Genomic DNA, 19,509 nt, shown 5'->3' with positions numbered 1-19,509 from the left:
GTGTTAGATAGCAGATCTGGTTTTGCTTTATTTTTCTTGAAAATTATGATGTTCTTCAGACTGCCAAGTTTTACTAGTAGATATACTGCCAGAGCATGGGAAAACTAAGTGAAGGACTCTTAAAATTAGATAATGTTGAGTGAAAAGCCATAGAGAGGGGTTTTGTGTACAAAAAATCCTTATCCTTTCAAATATAAATCTGTTGCTGTAAAACGACCTGAATTTAATTTCCTTTTAAATCATATTTAAAATGCCTTAGATGGAAAAGAAGTAGTAACAAAATGGAAGAGATTCCTCATAGTATGCTGGCATGCTTCCTCTAGAACACTTCGTCGTTGTGTTGCTTTTGGGACATGTGAATTCACAGTACCAGGGAAGAGACAATTTCTTATTGTCTCTTTGAATTGGCAAATTCACCCTGGCCAAAAATGTAGTATATTTTGCTTCTGGTCTTCCACAAGATGAGGAACTGATTTAACAGCATTTTGGTTTTCTAGCATTTGGAGGTTCTTATTTGACTTATGCAATGATGTCATACACCCTTAGTGCTGAGCAGATAGTGAAAGGTTGCCTGCAGTTCAGGCTGAGGTAGTTTTGTTTCCTATTATGAGAAATGTAAAAGTCTTGGTTCGTGATTACTGGAGGCAGAAAGACAACTTTAGGGAAGGAGAAAATGACTGACATAACCAATGTTCTCCTAAACCTCCACATTGCATTTCTGTGAATAGAAAATCAGTCTCCACACCCAAGACCACACACAGTTGTCTGTTCCATCTTCCAGGCTGGCAGTGGCTCAAGAGTTGGGCCTCCACTTTCAGAATGGCTTCTTGCTGTGAATGTTAGTTTGGGGGATGATATACTTATTCCATTGAAATACTTCATTGTGTAGGTGGATTTTTGAATTAAAGTGCTCTGCTGTATCAGTCTCAAGATGAGGAGATGCAAGAAACTAGATATGTATTTGGAAGATTTTTTTTTCTGCCACCTAAGGACATGCTGTGCTCTTTCCTTCCCATCTCTTGCACTGTCCTTATGTGAAATAGGGTTGATGGGATTGAGATTCTTTGGCTGTTCCTCAGTGCAATTGAAGCTACACTTTGGTTATGCTTTAAGGACTTTATTTGAAGCTAAAGCAGGATCTGAGTCTGAGAAGCTGGAGTGGACAGGAGCTCTGTTTCTGTTTCCCACACAGGTTGTCACTCTGGGCATCTAGAGCCATTTGCTCATCTTCTCCACCCTCCTGCTCCCAAGTTTTATTGCCTAAAATCCCCCCCCATTACTGAGCTGAATCTAGAGAGCCATGCTGACAGAGTGTGTGGGAAGAAATTTGTGAAGAATAGAAAATTGTCTCCTCAGGACTTGGGGTGGGGAGTGGATGGGCAGAGAGGAAAAGATTATTGACTCAGCCACCGCCAGGTTCAGCCAAGCAGGACAGAACTGCATCAGACCTGTGAAAGCTGCTTTGTTATCCCAGCCACGGGGGAATGGTGTTAGTGTTTTGTTTGTCTGGGGACCTAATCACCTCTAGCTGCCTTGATTTGAAGCTTTAGGCTTCTGCCTCCTGGCAGCTGGAAAATGAGCCTGGCGGTGCCCGACCGGGAGAGCCACTCTTGGAGAGCTTCTGCAAGGTCCTGTTGGGCTCCTCAGCTGCAGCTGAAGGGCCCAGCAGAGATTTCTGAGATTTCACTTCAAGGATTGCTTTCAGACGTGAAGCAAATAAGTGATTAGGTGTAAAGTAGATGTGGTAATGAGATTTAGATGAGGTCTTTTATGATCATTACAAGATGTCTGCAAGCTTGCTGCTACTATTATTTATTGTTTTCTAATTGAAAAAGTAATCTTTGAATCCCTTACTGCACGCTGCTTACAAGCTGGGAGATCCTATTACTGTGATATTGTAAAAAAAAGTCTTAAAAATAAAATAAATCCAGTGGAATATAAATCTTTTTTCCAGTGTCTAGAAAGGCAATGAGCCATTTTAAAAGCAGGAAGAACATGCATTTTGAGATCCAATAGATCATCTAAATTGGTCCCAAACCAAGTTTTAAAGTGGCATTGAAAATCCTTTTCTTTGAATAAATTTAGTGTTACAAAACTCAGAATATACATGAATATACATTTGCTGATTGTTTTGCACTTTCATAGTATTCTGATTAACTAGGGAACAAACTGCTTAATAGAGAAGGACCCTTTCTGACTGTTCCATCTGCAGAACTTAAAAGTTCTAATCCTCCATTTATGCCCTTTCAGTGTCTTCCATCTAGTTTTTTATTATGAGTTAACCTTATGCATGTCTAGGAAATACAAATTTTTTAACACTTGTTCTTTATTTTCTGAAATTTGAATGTTTGAAATTTGGATTAGTTAATATAATATTTCTCACTTGCCTGACTGCCTGCAGTTCTTTTGTAGATGGAGTATTATTCTAAATTGCTACATCATACATTTTCAATCCAAACCTTGACTTTTCAGGTGTGAATCTTGCAGCCAAGGAAAGCCTGTGAGTCCACTTAATGTGAACACCTCATGGTTCAGAGGTGCAGAAAAAGCCTCTTTTCAAGGAAAGCTGTCTCTGTAACAATAAATGATTGCACTCCCTTTATCTTAGTTCTCTGCTTTCCATGATGTTTATTAGCACTGATTGAATTTTGTGGGTATACATTTTCTTGTATTATTTTAATTACAAATAAGCTTTCAATAATATGAACCTCACAGCAAAAAAAAAAAAAAAAAGTCTTGATTTTCAAAAACCTCATGTAGGATGAACTCTGTTCTTTACTCCCACCTATTCCCCATCCCCCAGTATCATATGCTGAGAGGTCCTCAGCAATTCATTTGTAGCTGCTTTTCTGAAGCAGAACATGTAAACAGTGGAAGTGTTCCTGAAGGCACCAATACATATCAGGTAGGATTCTTGTAGTAATGATTGTTAAAGACAAACATATACCCTTTCTTCAATGAATTGAGATCTCTGCTATTTTATTATTGTTTGATTTGCATTAAGAGAATAACAAATTTTCATACTTGAATATTTACACAGCAAGAAATGAGAAATTCAAGGGTATTTACAGATTCTGGGCTGCTGGAATTCTTTTGGGCTTTTTTTTTCTTCTTTCTGGTATTTTTTTTTAAACCCCCCAGGTATATATGCAGACTATTTTGCTTAGGAAAATCCTTAAATATCCCTTATTTTGTTTGATGGGGCTTTGTGCTTTCTACAGAGAAGTAGTCATAACCATTTGGTAAGAGACTTGTGAAATTAACACAACTGGAGAAAAATGTAACAAGTAAAACAATGTCTTAGAATTCAGTTTGGAAAATTACGTAAGAGAGAAATAAAACATTTTTTAAGTGTGAATAAAAGAGTATTAGAAAAAAATATGATCTATACTGAACCCTAAATATGTTTGATTTACTTACTTTAGGTTGATGCCTTGCGGTTACGACTGGAAGAAAAAGAAACCTTTCTGAATAAAAAAACAAAACAACTTCAAGACCTCACAGAAGAGAAAGGAACCCTTGCTGGGGAAATTCGAGATATGAAAGACATGTTGGAAGTAAAAGAAAGAAAAATTAATGTCCTTCAGAAAAAGGTAAGACCACTGATGAAAGGATATGTTGAACAACTTCTGAGGCACATTTAAAGGAAATACTTCTGTTTCTTAAAGTGTATTACTTTTATTATAGTCAAAAAGATGCAGAAAGTCTGTAATAGTAAAATTCTCTGATATAAAATGTCTTACTGTTATCTGTGGATACATTTTTATAGTATCATATCATATATATTATATCAGAAAAATATTAGATGCTGCAGTGGTCACAAAATTATTTGAGATAAGGAAAGTACTAAAAATTCTGATAAAACTTCTTATCCCTCAGCATGAGGGATTCCAGTGTCCTTATGAACACTGATTACTACTCTTTCCAAGTAATGTAAATAAAGTGTGTGGTCCTGCTAAAGGATTGGGATTCTGTGTTTTTAGCCTGAAGGACTTTCTTGGGGGAGAGGAGGGGAGTGGAGAAGGAACCTAAATTAAATCAGTTATCTGCTTTCCCTGTGGTATAACGACATTAAGAAGGGAGGCTCCCTTTTAATTTTCCACAAATTTAACTAACTGCATTTGCTCTCTTTGGAAGTTGGATTCAATCATTACAGTTTCCACCTGGGGGAGTAAGGAGAGAATTTCCTGTACAGGCAGCTCTGCAAGGATTCTGCATGCAGTAGTAGAGTGCTCATTTCCATATCCTTTTTTCTCACACTCACGAGAATATTTATGCTACCAGGTGTATACTGTTTGTGTCCTGTGTGTCACTATTTACCATATAGAGATGCACTTGTGAGCCTACAGAGAAATGGAGGAAAAGTTCCTGGCACCACCTATATTTTACTATTCTCCCCTCCTTTTACAGCCACTCAAAGAATGTCTACTCCTCCTTACTGTATTATTATGTAGGTAGTTCATGTTACTGTGGTTTTCCTCCAGGATTCATACAGGGTTCACGTGGTTTGTGCTTCTGTCTGCAGTTGCTTAAGCACCCAATTTAAAAAGCCAACTTCTTATTTTCCAGAAACTGAGAGGGCTCCTTTTTCAGGCCTGGGAAATAAAGCCTATCAAAGCTGGAATATAAGTACTCATCCACTTTAATCCTATTTCTGAATATTTGCCTTGTTGGCTATACTGATCATGTAAAAGAAAGCAAACGTCAAGGCTTTTATCCTGAATGTTAACTAGTTTTGGACATTTCTTGAGCATTCTGAAGAACAGAATTAATCTTTTCTTATTGTTTGCATTCTTAACCACATCCCCCTCCCCTCAACCTCTGAACAAACCTACAATTTACAGTTTCTCTTGTACTTAGATCTTGAGGAAATTGGTCAGTAAGAGGAATGTGTATTCAGTGGTGAAAATTTTGTGATGAGTAACTATCACAGAGCTATCAGCACTATCTGTCATTACTTTGTCCTCAGAAATATGCAGCATAACTTTTCCTGTTTTTAATAAGGCATGGCCATTTTATTAGAGTGGGCAGTGGCCTTGGCTCTTTTGCACTTGCTTCTTAATGGACATCATCATTCTCAAGCTTCACTCTCTCTCTTCACTAGATCTTGGAGTAAAATATGCCATAGCCTCATGAGCTCTAGTATAAAACGGGATAAATCCTGCTAAAAGCTGGGTGAAAAATTTGAGCTAGTACAAAAATGACTTTTAAAACTGGAAGTAAGACTTCCAGTAGCATTTTCTATTTTGGAGGTTTTTATTTCCTTTCATTAGGGGAATTGTGAAGTTCAGTTTTTCTGCTATGGCTTAAATACTGGGTTTACTTAGAGAAGAATGAATTTTGATGATTACTTTAAAAAAAACCCCATAAATATTATGTTTGCATCACATAAGTTGTATGTAGATTTGCTTTTCTGAAGCATTTTTGATAACCACATTCTTTTAAAGTGTAGATGTTAGCATGCCCAAAAATACTAATGTCAGATTTTCATAATACCATTATTTTGTTAATAGGAGAAGAATGTTGTATTTGGAAAATACATTTTTAAAATTATCCTTAGGTCACATTTTCAAATTTGGATCTTTTTTACTTGTGTTTCTCTTCTAATATTCACTCACAGATCACTTGACCAAAGAGAAGTTTGATTGAAATATTGTTGTGCTCTGCTTACCCCTCATTTAAGTAAATCTAGAGTATGATGCTATGAATGATAATTTCAGTGTTTACTTTTCATGTGCCTGGTGTACAATTCTGAAGTAGAAAATGCTGTATGTCACCAATGCAAGCCCAGGCTTTTACGTTCATCCTGAAAAAAAAACCAACCCCAATCTACATGTCTGTTTAACCCAAGTGTTCAGCTCCATTTTGGCAGTGCTTATTAGATCATGACTTCTCATGCTTCGTGTCCTTGAGCATTCCAGTGTCCTTGGCACCAGATGAAATCTCATCTCTGGCTCACAATACTTGCATGCAGAGGGGAAAGTGTTCTGTGTCTATTTCGTTTTTCAAGATTTCCAGGCACAAGTGCCTTTCAGTTCTAGATGACTTTACTCTCACCACATGGAGCTGTGTCCCAGGGCATTCATACCATATACAGTCCATGTGTTCTGCCAAAGGCAAAGGGAGCACAGGTCCTTTTGGAGCACAGGCAGATTGTTCTTTTGGTCGTGTGTTAATTCAGCAGTTTGTTGGACTATGTATAATACTAGTTCCTAGCACTGTGGTATTGTTATTGCAGTATTTTTGAACAGGCCCTTTTCAGGGCTTTTCAGAGCATGTAGTAGTGGATGCTGTGCTTTAAGAAAAAGATTGTCCAATATACCTGTTTTCTTTCCAGTTTTGACAGCATGCCTTTCCAATTGCAAGCATAACTAAGAATAAATTTTGATAGGAAAGTATTTAATATATCCTTATTACAGTAATTTTATCCTTTATTTTAATCTAATTATATCTTTAACTCCCTTCTGGATTGCAAATGACTTTTGCTTTCCTCCAGTTTTTGCTCGTCATCTGAACTTTTTCTCACATCTTCCAGTATTGATTTCACTTTGGGTTGGCAGCCAGATGTGTCTGTGTTGAGAAACTTGTTCTCATTGTGCACATATATGTGGCGAATTCAGGAGTGGAAAGCAGGATGGACCATTTCCTATGACACTCAGGAGGTGGAACAATAGGAATGGATTGCCCTAGGTTTACATACCCTCCCTTGTCCAGGACTGCTCTGGTTGTGCTTACTCTCCTGAAAACCTTTCTGAAAATGAGGGAAGTGCTTCTGGTTCTTCTTTGCAGGTTCTGTCCAGACATCAGATTCTTCTAGCTGTAATATTATAATGCTTCCCTCCATTTTTTCTTTCTATTCAGGACCAAATTTTATACCCTTGTATTTTTGTTTACTTTTGATATGAGACTTGTGAATAATCAGTTGTGTTCCTGCCTTCAGCTGTTGATGAAAGATAGATGGCTACATTTCTCTCCATTCAGCCTGAAGTACCTCACTCAGCCTAAAATAACATTTGTTTTAATGGTTGTATTCAAGTAACTGAAGAAGGAAGAATTTGTGTATAGTGCCTAAAAATATTTCTGTCAGTAATAACCTGAAAGTGAGTAGGAAGGAATATGTAACTTGGAAATATGTAATTTCTAGTCTGTATTCCTTCTCTTATATACATTATCTGCTGTATGGAGAAAAAAGTACAAAGGAAAGAAAACCAGACCCTGAGAATCTCGCTTTGGAAACTGGAGCAGTTCCTTCTCTTTTCTGGATAGCTGTAACACTGGGAGGGCAGGACAGGTTCTGTTGAACGCTCCCTACCAAAGTAGTGGAAGAGTCAAACCCAGAAGTGCTGTGGTGAGGCCCATGGGATGCCACAGGAATGAACACAGGGTAAAAAGACACAGAAAAATTTATGGGCTAGTTAAGGATCTGATGGTATATTGTCCTTCCATGCAGAGATTTGGGTGGAATTTTTGACCAAATTGAAAAGCTGCTGCACTATTCAGTATAATTTTGAGGCTTAAGTGGGGCCCAGCACTGGAGCAACATGTGTTTAGAGGATTTGGATCAAGGTAGATTGGCATGGAGTAATAATAAACTTATGTCAATGTCAGAGGTGCAATATTGCTTAATATTTCTTTCTTTTAGGACCTTTGGCACCACCGTTCCATTTCAGTGCCAGTAAAGTTGGGTATGATGTTTTAATAGCCTTGTTTAACCTGGCAAAGCTAGTCTTACACCTCATATCTGTCAGTTTAGCATGCAGAGGGGCAGACCTCAGAAATCTTTATGTATTTCTTACCAGAACATTCCAGTTCCATGAATGTGGCCGAGTTGTACACTGGAGGGCAAAAGTGCTGAGCTGGATGACGTCCCTTTTTGCTCCCAAAGTTTGCCTTTTGTACAGTGGGTAGAAGTGAAGTGTTTTGTCCTCTAAGAATCTATAGATACTTTAAAACTCCAGTAATATATGCTGAAGTAGGAGTCTTGGTGATGAAAACAGTAGCTGTTGAGACAAGAACAGTGCACAGGGTATAGACCTGGATCATATTAGGACAACATCTTGTGGAAATTCTTTTGTGGGGACTATCATAAAAGAACACTAGCTAAAAGGAGGCTAATATAATATTCTACCTTGACTTGCTACATAACTTTTCATGTAAAATGTTACAGTTTCCATCTTTAATAGTTTAAGCTTTGTGATTGATGAAGTGCTACATGACTAAGGGCCTTAACCTACTAGCTAATTAGCATTTGTAGGAAATGTCATAAAGTCTTAGTTCTCATGTAATAATTGGAATCTCTACCTGGAGTGGCTGGACTATGCACTTTAGGTGATATTGTCCAGTTTGTGTTAAATTGTGTTGCACAATTAACTGGATGCATTGCTGTTGGCTGTCTCCTAAAAAAGAGGAAATGTACATGTGGCCAGGTTAGGAGTGATTGGTGTAAATAAAGGAATCCTACTCTTGGGCTGAGAAATTTGCGTCAGTATTATTGCTTGATACAGGCTACAAGTAGAACATGCAAGGATGTCGCTGATAGAAGATGCTTTTGGATTTTTTTTCCCTATGGTTTAATCAGCTGGAAGCATGTTTTTGTATTCCTGGGAAGGGATCAGGGCATGACAAAAGACATCTTTTATTAACTGTGCCAAATTCTATCAGAACACTGTAAATAGGCTGTTATGTGAGCTGACGTCTTGCAGTCACAAATCAGAGATCTATTTTATTTCTAGGGTCAGATGGCAAATTCTGAACAAGTTATTCTTCAAAACAGATAAACAGATAAACTATAAATGTTCTGCCTGTACATTTCTGGTGTTAAAAAATAAAATTAGGAAGTCTTTCTGATGTAGCATGAAAGTTTTGATGTTACAAAGCTGCTATGGCAACTATAAACTTTTGTATTATTTAAGAATTGAATCTTTAAGAGTATAAGAGTATAAGAGTCCATTTTAAGAGTACAGTGTTCCATGTACTGAGTATTAGACAATTGTACTTTATTGGCTATTTAGGCTTGCAGCTTTGTCAAATCATGGTATATTTTTCAGAACAGTCTGAAAGTGAAATTGAACTAAAAATAGTGAATTGTTCATCCAGGGTGGTGGGTGTTACTGATCCCAATACATTTTCACATAGAAAAATATGTCCTCAAGGATTCTTCACATTCAAATGCAACTTTGGGACTGTTTGGTAAACATAAATCCCTGTTAAGCCTAATCAGAACAGCTGTTGGGATGCTTTCAACCTGTACACAGAGACACTGAGAACAATGCCTTTAAGATCAGATGCAGGGATCCTTTTCATTTTTCTTTAGCTTAATTTCCCATTCTTTGTAATGCATAATGCTACTAAGCTTTTACAGTTTATAAAAGATCACTAGAAATATGTCACATAATATACATTCATTTTGTGAAGCCAATTTGAATGTGCATCCAGCCTAAACCCAAAGTTATGAATCTAGGTAAATCCTTGAACATTGAAATTCAGGATCATTATAGACTTTTCCAGCCTTTGCTTGAATGGTTGTCCTTTCCAATGAATTTGGGACCCACTGAGGCTTGAAGTCCTGAATTTTGTTGTTCTCCCCTACTCTATTCTCCATGACCTTCTTGCTACTGCTGCTCTCTTTCAAGCCTGCCCTTCAAAAGGAGAACAGATGGATTACACACTTCTGCTTACTGGCCTATTTGAAAGTAAGCACTTACCTTTGTAGGAGAAAATCACTGAATTCCTCAAATAGTTTAATGAGATTACAAAATTTAAAAACTTCTATGCAATGCCAGTTCTGTAAACATGGTAATTTCTGAATATCGGGTGTATTGTAAATCATGGACTCTCAAGTAAGAGGAGATATTGACTGCAGCTGTCTACACTACAATAATAGGTTATTGTAGATCAAGTTATGCTAGCTGGTTTTGAGAGGATTCCTCACATGATGAAGAGAATGGGATCATTGAACCCTCAGGTTGTTCATAGCATACACAAGTGCTCCTAGACACAGTTGTCATCTGCAAAGTGGGACTGAGCTCAATGAGGTACTTACGTAAGAGTTTCACACTCCTGGTGTGACACCAGTGCTTCTGGGGAGGAAGGAAGAGAGAGAGCTGCCCTTCAGCTCTGAACTGTCAATACTAATTAAAAAAGTTATCTTTAAATAAGATACTAAGTTTTATTCATGCTGAGAAAACAGCCAACTTATATGCTGGGAATTTTAAGCTGTGTGAAGAGTAATATTTTCTTTTTAATACAGTTGGGGGAAATTTCTTTTGAACTGTGAAAGGGCTTGGTTATGTGCAGTGTGACTGGGCAAAAGAGAAGTTGTCATATTTTGGAGGTTCAGTAGACCATAAAAGAATTACTTAGGGAAATAATGGCTACCTGTATATCTGAAAAAGAATCAGGGAAAATCAGAATTGTTTAGGAGAAAATTATTTTTCTTGAAAGAAGTGAAATTTCTTTCTAAAAATGTAATAGAAGACTACTGATTGGAATTAAAAATTATAAGGGAGATTTTTATAAGTGTAATAGAATAATTTTACATAGAGAGGTATCCTGCTGTGATGACTCACTTAGAATTTTTAGCTGCTGAGTGAGGGTGTATTCATGTGATTCCCTGCTCTTGGAACTGCATCTTTGAGTGGCAGCCTGGCTATTTCCCCACTGTCTCAACATGACAGATGCAGCTGGTTTTGTACCTGCCAGCAGTTTAGCACTGAATCCTTGACAACTCATTGAAATGACACAAAGTCAGATCCCCCAAGAAGCAGCGCATGGAACAAAGTATTGCTCAAGCCCGAAAGGCTTGTATGTCTTATTACATGCTGATGTTTTTCTTGGAAACTCTTTCAGGGTCCATCCTCTAGGTGAGTGATTTATGGCAGGGAGGAAGGAGGTTGGGTGGCTTCTCATCTTCAATGACTGACGCAGACATTGATGAGGGGGATTCACAGGGACAGGTAGATCTCAAATCATAATTTTATGAAATGTTCCTTAGTAAAATAAATGAATCAGCTTGTTAATTATATGCCATGACCTCCATGACAAGACAATTTTAAATCTTAAGTGATTCAGAAATTATACATTTTATGTATGATTTCATCTGAGAGATTAATTTTTTATAGTCTGCTGTGCAAAATATTCAGCAATACAGTGACTGAATAACTTATTAATCAGGACAAACCATCATTGCTAATCCTCAAATAGATCCCACTGCCCTTGTTCACCTACTTGCTAAGATCGGCAGTTACACTTGATCTGCAGCTTTACCTAGTGTATATCCAAGTTTATTATATCTGGAAAGGAAAAAGAAACCTTTCCTACTAAATATAAAAAAGTATGGTTATGCATTAGCAGTTGGGTTTTAGCAATTTGTAGTATATTAAAACTCTACTCTTCTGTTGGCATAGACTCAACCACCCTAATTTATACATTGCTAGAGCTCCTTGATGTTGGCAGTTGTGCTTTCCTGGTGGTATTCCATTGTTGTCCCTCTGACTGAGCACTCGGGGACTAGAGACTAATACCTCAGTAAACTGGGTATTTAATCACATTTGCAAAAGCGTCACCCTTCACCTTTGAGTGGAGCTGTTATGGACTTCATGAAAACATGAAGTTCAAAGACTCAGGAGTATGCATGCAGATAAATTTAATGGTAACAATAAATGAGAATTGTTATCTTCATACTTCTCCCTTCATATTATTGTTACCAGATGTGGCTGGAGCTAGTGGTGCCAATTTGGTCAGATTGCTTTGATAATTTTCTTGTTGCCAAGTAGTATGTATTTCTTGGTGGGAGAATCAGCAGTGATATGTTTGAATATGAGTACAGTAAGTCCAACTTTAGAAAGAATCTGAATCTAATTCACTTCCTTTTAACACACCTGATTTTAATTTTTAACGCCCAGCCAGGCACAGTGCTAAGATCAAAGTGAAAAAAAGAGAAGGGAGTAATGCAATTCTTGGAAAGTAAAAAATAAAAATGGCATAACACTGCATAATCTTTCATATATGAAAGAAATATTTGGCTTATTTACCATTCACTTAAGAATAAATCTGCAGTAAATTTGCCAAAGGTAATTATGCCAGAAACTCCCCTTGCTTATCAGGGAGAAAAATAATGTCCACTATATTTATTGCCTTAATTTAACAGCAGAAATCTGCATCAATGTCCCCAGAAGGGCAGAGTCCTTTATTGCTCAGTGCTTAACCCCATGCCAAAGTGACTGTACACCATGGGGACCTCTGCATGCTGCTCTCTGTAGAGCATTCTGGTGATCTTGAGGGAGAAGCTGCTGAAGGTCCACAGGAATTTGTCAAGTCTTCATCTTAAAGCTTGTTGACAGACAGGATTGGGAGAATGTTAAAACATAATTTGAATTTGAGTGAAGTACTGCTGTGTCCTATCCTGAAATCTTCATTCATGGTTAAATCTGAGATTTCGTTGTGGCTGTTATGGGAACCATAAATAGATTGATTTGAATGGTTTTTTTTATAAAAATCCATGACTTTTGAGATTCTTTGAATGTAGGAAGGATAGTAAACAGCTGATCAAATGGGAAGAACTTCAAAGTATGGAATTAGAATATAGTAATAGAAAACAAGAGTTTGCTAATTTTGCAAAAGAGGTCACCCCCATAAACTCTCCTAGGGAGCTTGTCTTGTGTTGGAATTACAATAATTAGAGTTACAATAATTTCTTCTAATGACATTTTCTGTTCATCAGTTCTCACTGTTTGCACACGTTAACTGTTACTGATTTCTATGTACTCTCAGTTTATGAAATGTAACGTGATTCATCTTCTGTCCTGAAATTTTTGAATTGCAGCACCTTCCATGAGTCCTTATAAATACCCTCCTTTGGGGAGGGAGAAGATGATACACCCATGGACAGTAGCTCTTTTCTGTCTCTGACTGTTCTGACAGTTTTTTAGAGAATTTTATAGTTAAAATTAAGTGCATATTCTTGAAGAGAAAGCCTGACAAAAATTAATTGGTAATAATTCCAATGCTTGCCGAAGTACAGAGATAGTCAATCTGTGTAATATATCGATACAGCCTGCAATACATTGATACAGAGATAATCTCTAAAGGACTTCCAAGTGTTCTTATCTTCAAGATCCTAACTCACCACTCTTGTGAGGGTTTCATCCAGTGTCTGTCAAACCCCACCATGTAGAGGGACACAGGGAACGAACATGAAGCTCAGTGGGAGAGAGCTGCATCTGACAGTTGCTGAAACTTCACATTATCCAGCAAAGAAACATAAATCAGGGAAAATAGAAAAAAAAAGACATATTTTGGTATAGTATGTGTGTGACGCTGTCACTGTCATTGCAGCAGCAGGTTACCTCCAAATGCATCTTCAGGATTTTCCTGTAATCGCCAAAGGGACAATAAGAGTTCTTCTTAGTTCCTTTCATCAAAGCTTTTACAATAAACAAAAAACTGAAGGAAGCCAAATGGAAAAGGATGGCTAAATTGACTAAAAAATTGTAGGCATCAAAGTCTTAATGAAAAACTGATTCAGAGAGAAAAATACGTCTGTCATAGGTGTACTTAATAAAAATTTTCCTTTATTTTTGTGTAGTTGATGGTATTAGAGTAAGGCTAAGTTTTACAGACCAACCTGCTGGTTTTGAGGAGATACAAGATAAAGAAAATTCCATCGTTTTTTTAAAGGACATTTTTCATACCAAAAGCAAACTCTCTTAAACACAAAACCATATCCGACTACAGATTACTTTCTATTCAGACATTTCCATAAAAGCATTGCTGTCTTACCTTTGCTGCTATAGAGAAACTGAGCTGTTCAGCAGATGTTGATTAAAGACATCCAAGTTGCTGCATTTAACATTTCAGTTTAAGTTTAGTGGTGCTTTGATAGTTTATATGTAGAAAGACTGTGTCTGGCCTGCAGCAACTAATGGTGAAACTCAATATGTGCATTGTCTTTGGTGCAGCTATAGTGAAAATATTAAATTACAACTCATAGTAACAAGAATCTGAGTTCTCTGATGAACATTTTGAACACTTCAGCTCTTAATGGGTCTAAACTTATGTACATTGATCATATGTTAATTTAGAACAATTTAGAAAAGACATCTTTAAATAAGGGGACAGGGTTCGATTATCCTTCTGCAAAAGCTTTTCTTTCATATAAGTATATTCCACTGTCCCTTATATAGGAATATACATGGTTTCTGTAACCAAGTAGCTATTATTTATGATTAATTATTGCCTAACCATTTCAACTTTGCTGCTCTGAGGCTTTTTCTTACTTTTTACCACCGGTACTTCAGGAAACGCACATAAAATGATACCACGTGAAACTGGATTCTCCACTACAATATTTTAAATACAATTTCTAAGGCCAGGATGTTCTTATAGTACAAATCAATATAGCTGTACTGAATTTCTATATCCCTTATTTATAGCAGTGAGGGGACAGGGCTGTTATTTTTACTTTCAATTCAAATTTTTTTGCTATTACAAATTTTTAATTTTTTTTTCATTTATAATTAATTTCAATTTTTAGGGCATCCCTCTTCCCTTGTCGACCTTTCTGCTCCTTTATGGCTTAAGTTGAGAATAAAGTAGTGTAAAGTTTAATATTTTTCCTCTGTTGATGGTGTATTATATTATTAAGTAGAATGTTTTATAAGAAAACTGGAAAATAAGAGAATATAGGAAATCTCAAGAAAATTTGTAAGAGTGTGGAAAGAGATATCTAATTAAGGACTAAATAGGACTGAGCCATTTTAAAGCACCATACTTGCAATGTTTTCCTTTCAGGTGTGAAATTTCTGTGATTTACAAATTCTATGCAATTTCAAATCAGGAGTAGTACATTTATGTGGAAGTTTCTCAACTAATGAAAGTATACTGGGATTTTTCTGGGTTCTGAAACAATCAAATAAAACTAACATTATCTGTTGAGTGAATTATCTGTCTCTGCTTTTGAAGTCTTTGTATCATATGTTTAATATTGTCACACAGTTCTGTGTTAAAGGGATGCTGTGATACTGTTCATATAAGGAGATATAAAATTACGGTTATAACGTGATTTATGGCCAGGTCTTCTGACAAAATTAGTTGTAGCATGTTGTGATTAGACATTTGCTATTTTTGGAATTATGCATGATCTGAGTTACACTGTCCTTTGGAACAGTATGATGATGTTTGAATGTGCACTTATTTTGCTTTTGTCTAGACTCTTGTATCTTTTATAGCTTTCCATTGGAATCAAAACTAAAGGAGTTGTTTAAATGGGAAATGTATTGAGTTTCAAATTCAAACCTTACAAAGCGTGTTAAATATCTCTTTAAACTTTCCAGAAAAGGAAATAAAGGTATTCTTTTCTTTCACTCAGGCTGGTGATTTAAAGAGTAACCTTAAGCCATCAATAGAAATATATAGTGGTGTTAGTAAAAATAAAACAGATATTTTGAAAATATTGCAGTGCACATGTGCATCAACTAAGATATGAAAAATAGGCAAGAAAAACTGGGATACTGCAAATTATGACAGAATTTAAATTTGGTGTCAATTCTTTAACTGGATTGCTTACATCAAGTGTATGGTGTTTCAGTGGAGCAGTGACTTTCTAGATTTGAAATATTTTTTATATAAATCATAATTCTGGATTGAATTTAAAAAAATAATCCAAGAGAGCAAGAACACAAGTGGAAAAAATACTTTAAATAGTAAAAAAAGTTTTTGAAATTGGTTGAAGAGCGATTGTGATAAACGCCAATCACTCGCTTTTTGAAATTTATGAAAATTTAATAAAGAATAAAAATTGGTAACAAAAAAATTAATACAATAATAAAAGTTTAAAAAGTTTTCAGAGACAGGACAAATAATGAGACAATAAGAGCAAAGAAGGTAGCCCGGGTCTACCGTCCCCCCTCCCTCTCAGACAAAGGCTGTGAAGGAGAAGGGCCTCCTTCGGGAGGAATGCCCCCTTTTTGAAGACCAAAATTTCACGATTGTGCAATCTTTATCTTAAGACAGACCCGTTTGCCCAGAGTCCCCCTTCTAATCCTGGGCGTCCAGGAGTTGGGCTTGACCAGGTGGTTCGTGTGGATTCAGTCTGGGTTGACCAGGTGGCTTCTGTGGATGCAGGGAGATATGCCTCTTGTCTTCTGAAAGTCCTAAGGGGGGATTCTCTTCTTCTTGTTGTAACTGTTATCTCTGTTGAGAAACACCTCTGGGCCTCTCCCTTTTTTTTTTTTTCCTTCTTGAGCTAAAGAAAATATCTTACACACAATTCTTTTATTACTAAAACTTAATGCTAAAAATTACATTTACTATATTATTCAAATGTCAATACAGCATAACTTTTCTACCTAGCATTATTGTATATAGTAAATATCTGCATAGAGCCACACACAACAAGCCTTTTTCACAGCGATCAAAAAGCAACTGCAGTTAAGATGAGAGAGACTTATTTGAAGTGAGAAGGCACTTTTATCTCAGATATAACTTTATTCAGCATTTTCATTTAGAAAATATTCTTCAGCATTTCAATCAGGAGAAGAAACCCCAAGTACCTTTGAATCCAGACGAAGAAAAGGATATGATGACTAGCCCAAAGAGAAATTTGGGGTGTTAATGCCTGGAGGCTGAAGGCAATGATTAATGCAGTTTTGAAAAGTATTTCAGACGGGATGTGGTAGTGAAAATTGCCGATATTCTGTCTCCAGAAATAATGGCTAGTGAAGCAAAAGATAACTGCTCCCTAAATGACTTTTGTGTCATCCCACCTGAAAAACCATGTGTGATTTCAGACATCTTGTGGTCAAAAGAAGGATGGAAATGTGAAGGTGTCAGACAAGAAAAATGGTTAGAAACCTGTCGGGTTTGGGTATCTGTCTAAAGTCAGTAGAGCTTAGTTTTTTATTTTAACATTCTGAAGGTATAAATATCACAAATGAGGATAAATTATTTTGGACAGTGTAAATCTTAGAAAATGAGTAGCATGAAATCAGATTGACAAGGTCATCTATTAAGTGATTGGATAGCCTTCAAATGGGAAAGGAAATTCAATTATCATAGTTTTTTTCATTGCTGGGTAACATAGGCAGTCCTGGAAAGGATCTTAGGGTATTATAATATGTTTTACTGCCCAAAAGCAGGATTTGAAGGAGATTCTTACAGTGAATGAAAACATTGCTTTTTCTCTAGGGATTAAGTCAGGCTTCGAGCCTTTCCATATCACAACCTGCTCAACCTTTTCACTTTGAAATGAAGCAGTTTGTAAGGTTTCTGCCTGTTATTCAGAACTCAAGGTTATGGCTCTTTTCTGTAATGGAACTCTTTTTTTTCTGGATACCGCTCTGTTTTTCTATCTTAATATTTTTCCAAAGGATATAAAATAACTACATTGCTTTTTAATAACTATTTTTATTTTAATAAGATGTTATAAAATGAAATAAATTAAAAGTAAGGTAATATGCCTTTTAGTGTTTTTCTTGTAATATTTTGGATACTGAGACTAAATCTGCTTTCAGAAGAGACTGGTCATCTATTTTGCAGCTTATGTTATTTTTCCTTTTGTATACATATCTTTCCCTTTGTATATTTCTGTATTTTAAAACACAGCACACACCATACACCTTTTGTTACTCCCTGTTCTTATCCAGCCTTTTGATTTCTCTGTGTTCATTCCTCTGGAAAATTTCCCAAGCTACTGTCGAACTGGCTTCCTACTCTCTTTCTGCAGCCTCTTGAGGTGCCTATTCTTACTCTATTTCTTCTGTAGCTTCCCTTTTCAGTGTTCCCTGTTGCCCAACAGTTGTCTGTACAACTTGTCAGATGCCTCTCTCTTCTCACCATCTGTTAACTTTTTTATGAGATGTGCTGTAACTTTTCAATCTGGACAGAGGCCCTCATGTCTTCCTAATTGATACAGACATAGTAGGAATGACAAGATACACACTAAAAATCACATTCAACTTCAGTGATCTGTATTAAAAGTATAAGAATACCAAAGCAGCATTTTCGTCCATGTGAATTTACATTACAGTATGTTAAAGTAGATATTCTTCTCCCACTGGCATATGACACAGTGTAATAGTTTTTCATGGTAAGTCTTCTTTAAAAATTTTTCTGTAAGCCAACATAGCCTATTTTATAGGCGTATACACCAAATAGTACAAAACTGGCCATGAGTAAAATATCACCAGATGTATCCAAGCACCATAGATATTATTGAACAGAAAGGTATGATTTTTCGTGGTTAACTTTGACAAGTAGTTCAGGTGCTCTCAATATGCAAATTGGGCTAGACTTCAAAAAAAATTCTGTAATCAGCCTGTAACTCAAAATATTGTGAGCTGTAGGTACCCAAACAACCCAGTTTGAAAATCTGGCCCTCATCTATACAGACAGACATTATAAGAAGCATTAGCATGTTAAGAATGAGTATCTGCCTCCTGTTGTCATAAATGGAATTATGTGTTAGTCTATTTTGTATTTACTATCTGGAAAATACCTATTGCACTCTGACTTACATCACAGTAAATACATTTAATGAGAGCAAAAGTTTTTCAATGGATGTCTCACAAGCTTGTGAGTTCTGCTTAGAAGAGTCCAAGAGTCAAGCTGTTTTGTTCAGAGAATTTATTGGCCCCTGAGGAGAAGGAGACAGAGACTGAGTATTTCCAGATACACAAGTGGATATTATCAGCCCAGGCTTCTTTTGGCTAGCTTCCTGGTGAAGGTTAATTTTAGCATTAAGTTCCAGCTCTTTCTCAGCTGGAGTCTGGCAACAGAAGCCAAGCTTTCAGTCCAGGAGCTTCTTTCTGTGTGACAGCCTTCTCCTCTCTTGGCCCATTTGCCAACTGACCTGCTTTTATAGCCCTGTAAAAGTATCAGTTGACTTGAGGGCAGAGCTCTTCCCTAAGCAGCCCTAGGGGAGTTTTCTTCTGCTCTCTGTATGAAAACTCAGAGCACACCTCTTCTTTCTTAATGCTTATTGATTCCTCTGAATCCTTCCTGTACCTGTACCTTTAAATCCTGTATTATGGAGTGATCTAGAATCTTAGAGTAAGTAAAAATGGATGAACTATTTCCTTCAGTGACTGCACAATAAAACAAACATACGTGCTTGTTTTGGAAGAAGAAGAAGAAAAGATACTTATCACTTTTGATCTCCAATTTTAGTTGCATTTGCTTCTATTTATTGAGGCAATGGGATGTCTAAGTTTCTGTGTATACATGAGACAGTAGACTGATGTTTCCAATCATGGAATAAAGACAATTTTTTTTAAAGTCACATATAACAGGTACTGACTATAGAATATTACTGTGTATCCCAGTAAATGACATACATTTTTCCATATTGATCAACAGTAAATAGATTCTTCTCCTTCTTTATATATATATTTTTCCTCTCTCCAAAATTATTTGGTATATGTATTTTCTCTTTAAGTGATCTTCAAATGCTATTTTTTTAATATACTGTAATAATACTTTATGCTTCTGCACTGTGCTGTTTTCCCTTGGGTT

At 36.4% G+C, this 19,509-nt stretch overlaps 1 protein-coding gene across 1 annotated transcript in view; it reads left to right on the top strand.

Moving 5' to 3' along the window:
- Positions 1-19,509, top strand: part of ERC2 (ELKS/RAB6-interacting/CAST family member 2) — a 302,460-nt gene that overhangs the window by 123,404 nt on the left and 159,547 nt on the right. The window contains exon 7 of the mRNA XM_063411966.1: positions 3,426-3,593. Within this exon, the coding sequence (XP_063268036.1) occupies positions 3,426-3,593 (168 nt within the window). The remainder of the gene's footprint in view (positions 1-3,425; positions 3,594-19,509) is intronic.

Source organism: Prinia subflava, chromosome 14, assembly GCF_021018805.1.
Source record: "Prinia subflava isolate CZ2003 ecotype Zambia chromosome 14, Cam_Psub_1.2, whole genome shotgun sequence".
In the NCBI taxonomy this organism is placed as follows: Eukaryota; Metazoa; Chordata; class Aves; order Passeriformes; family Cisticolidae; genus Prinia; species Prinia subflava.
This window is presented reverse-complemented; position numbering and strand designations above follow the sequence as displayed.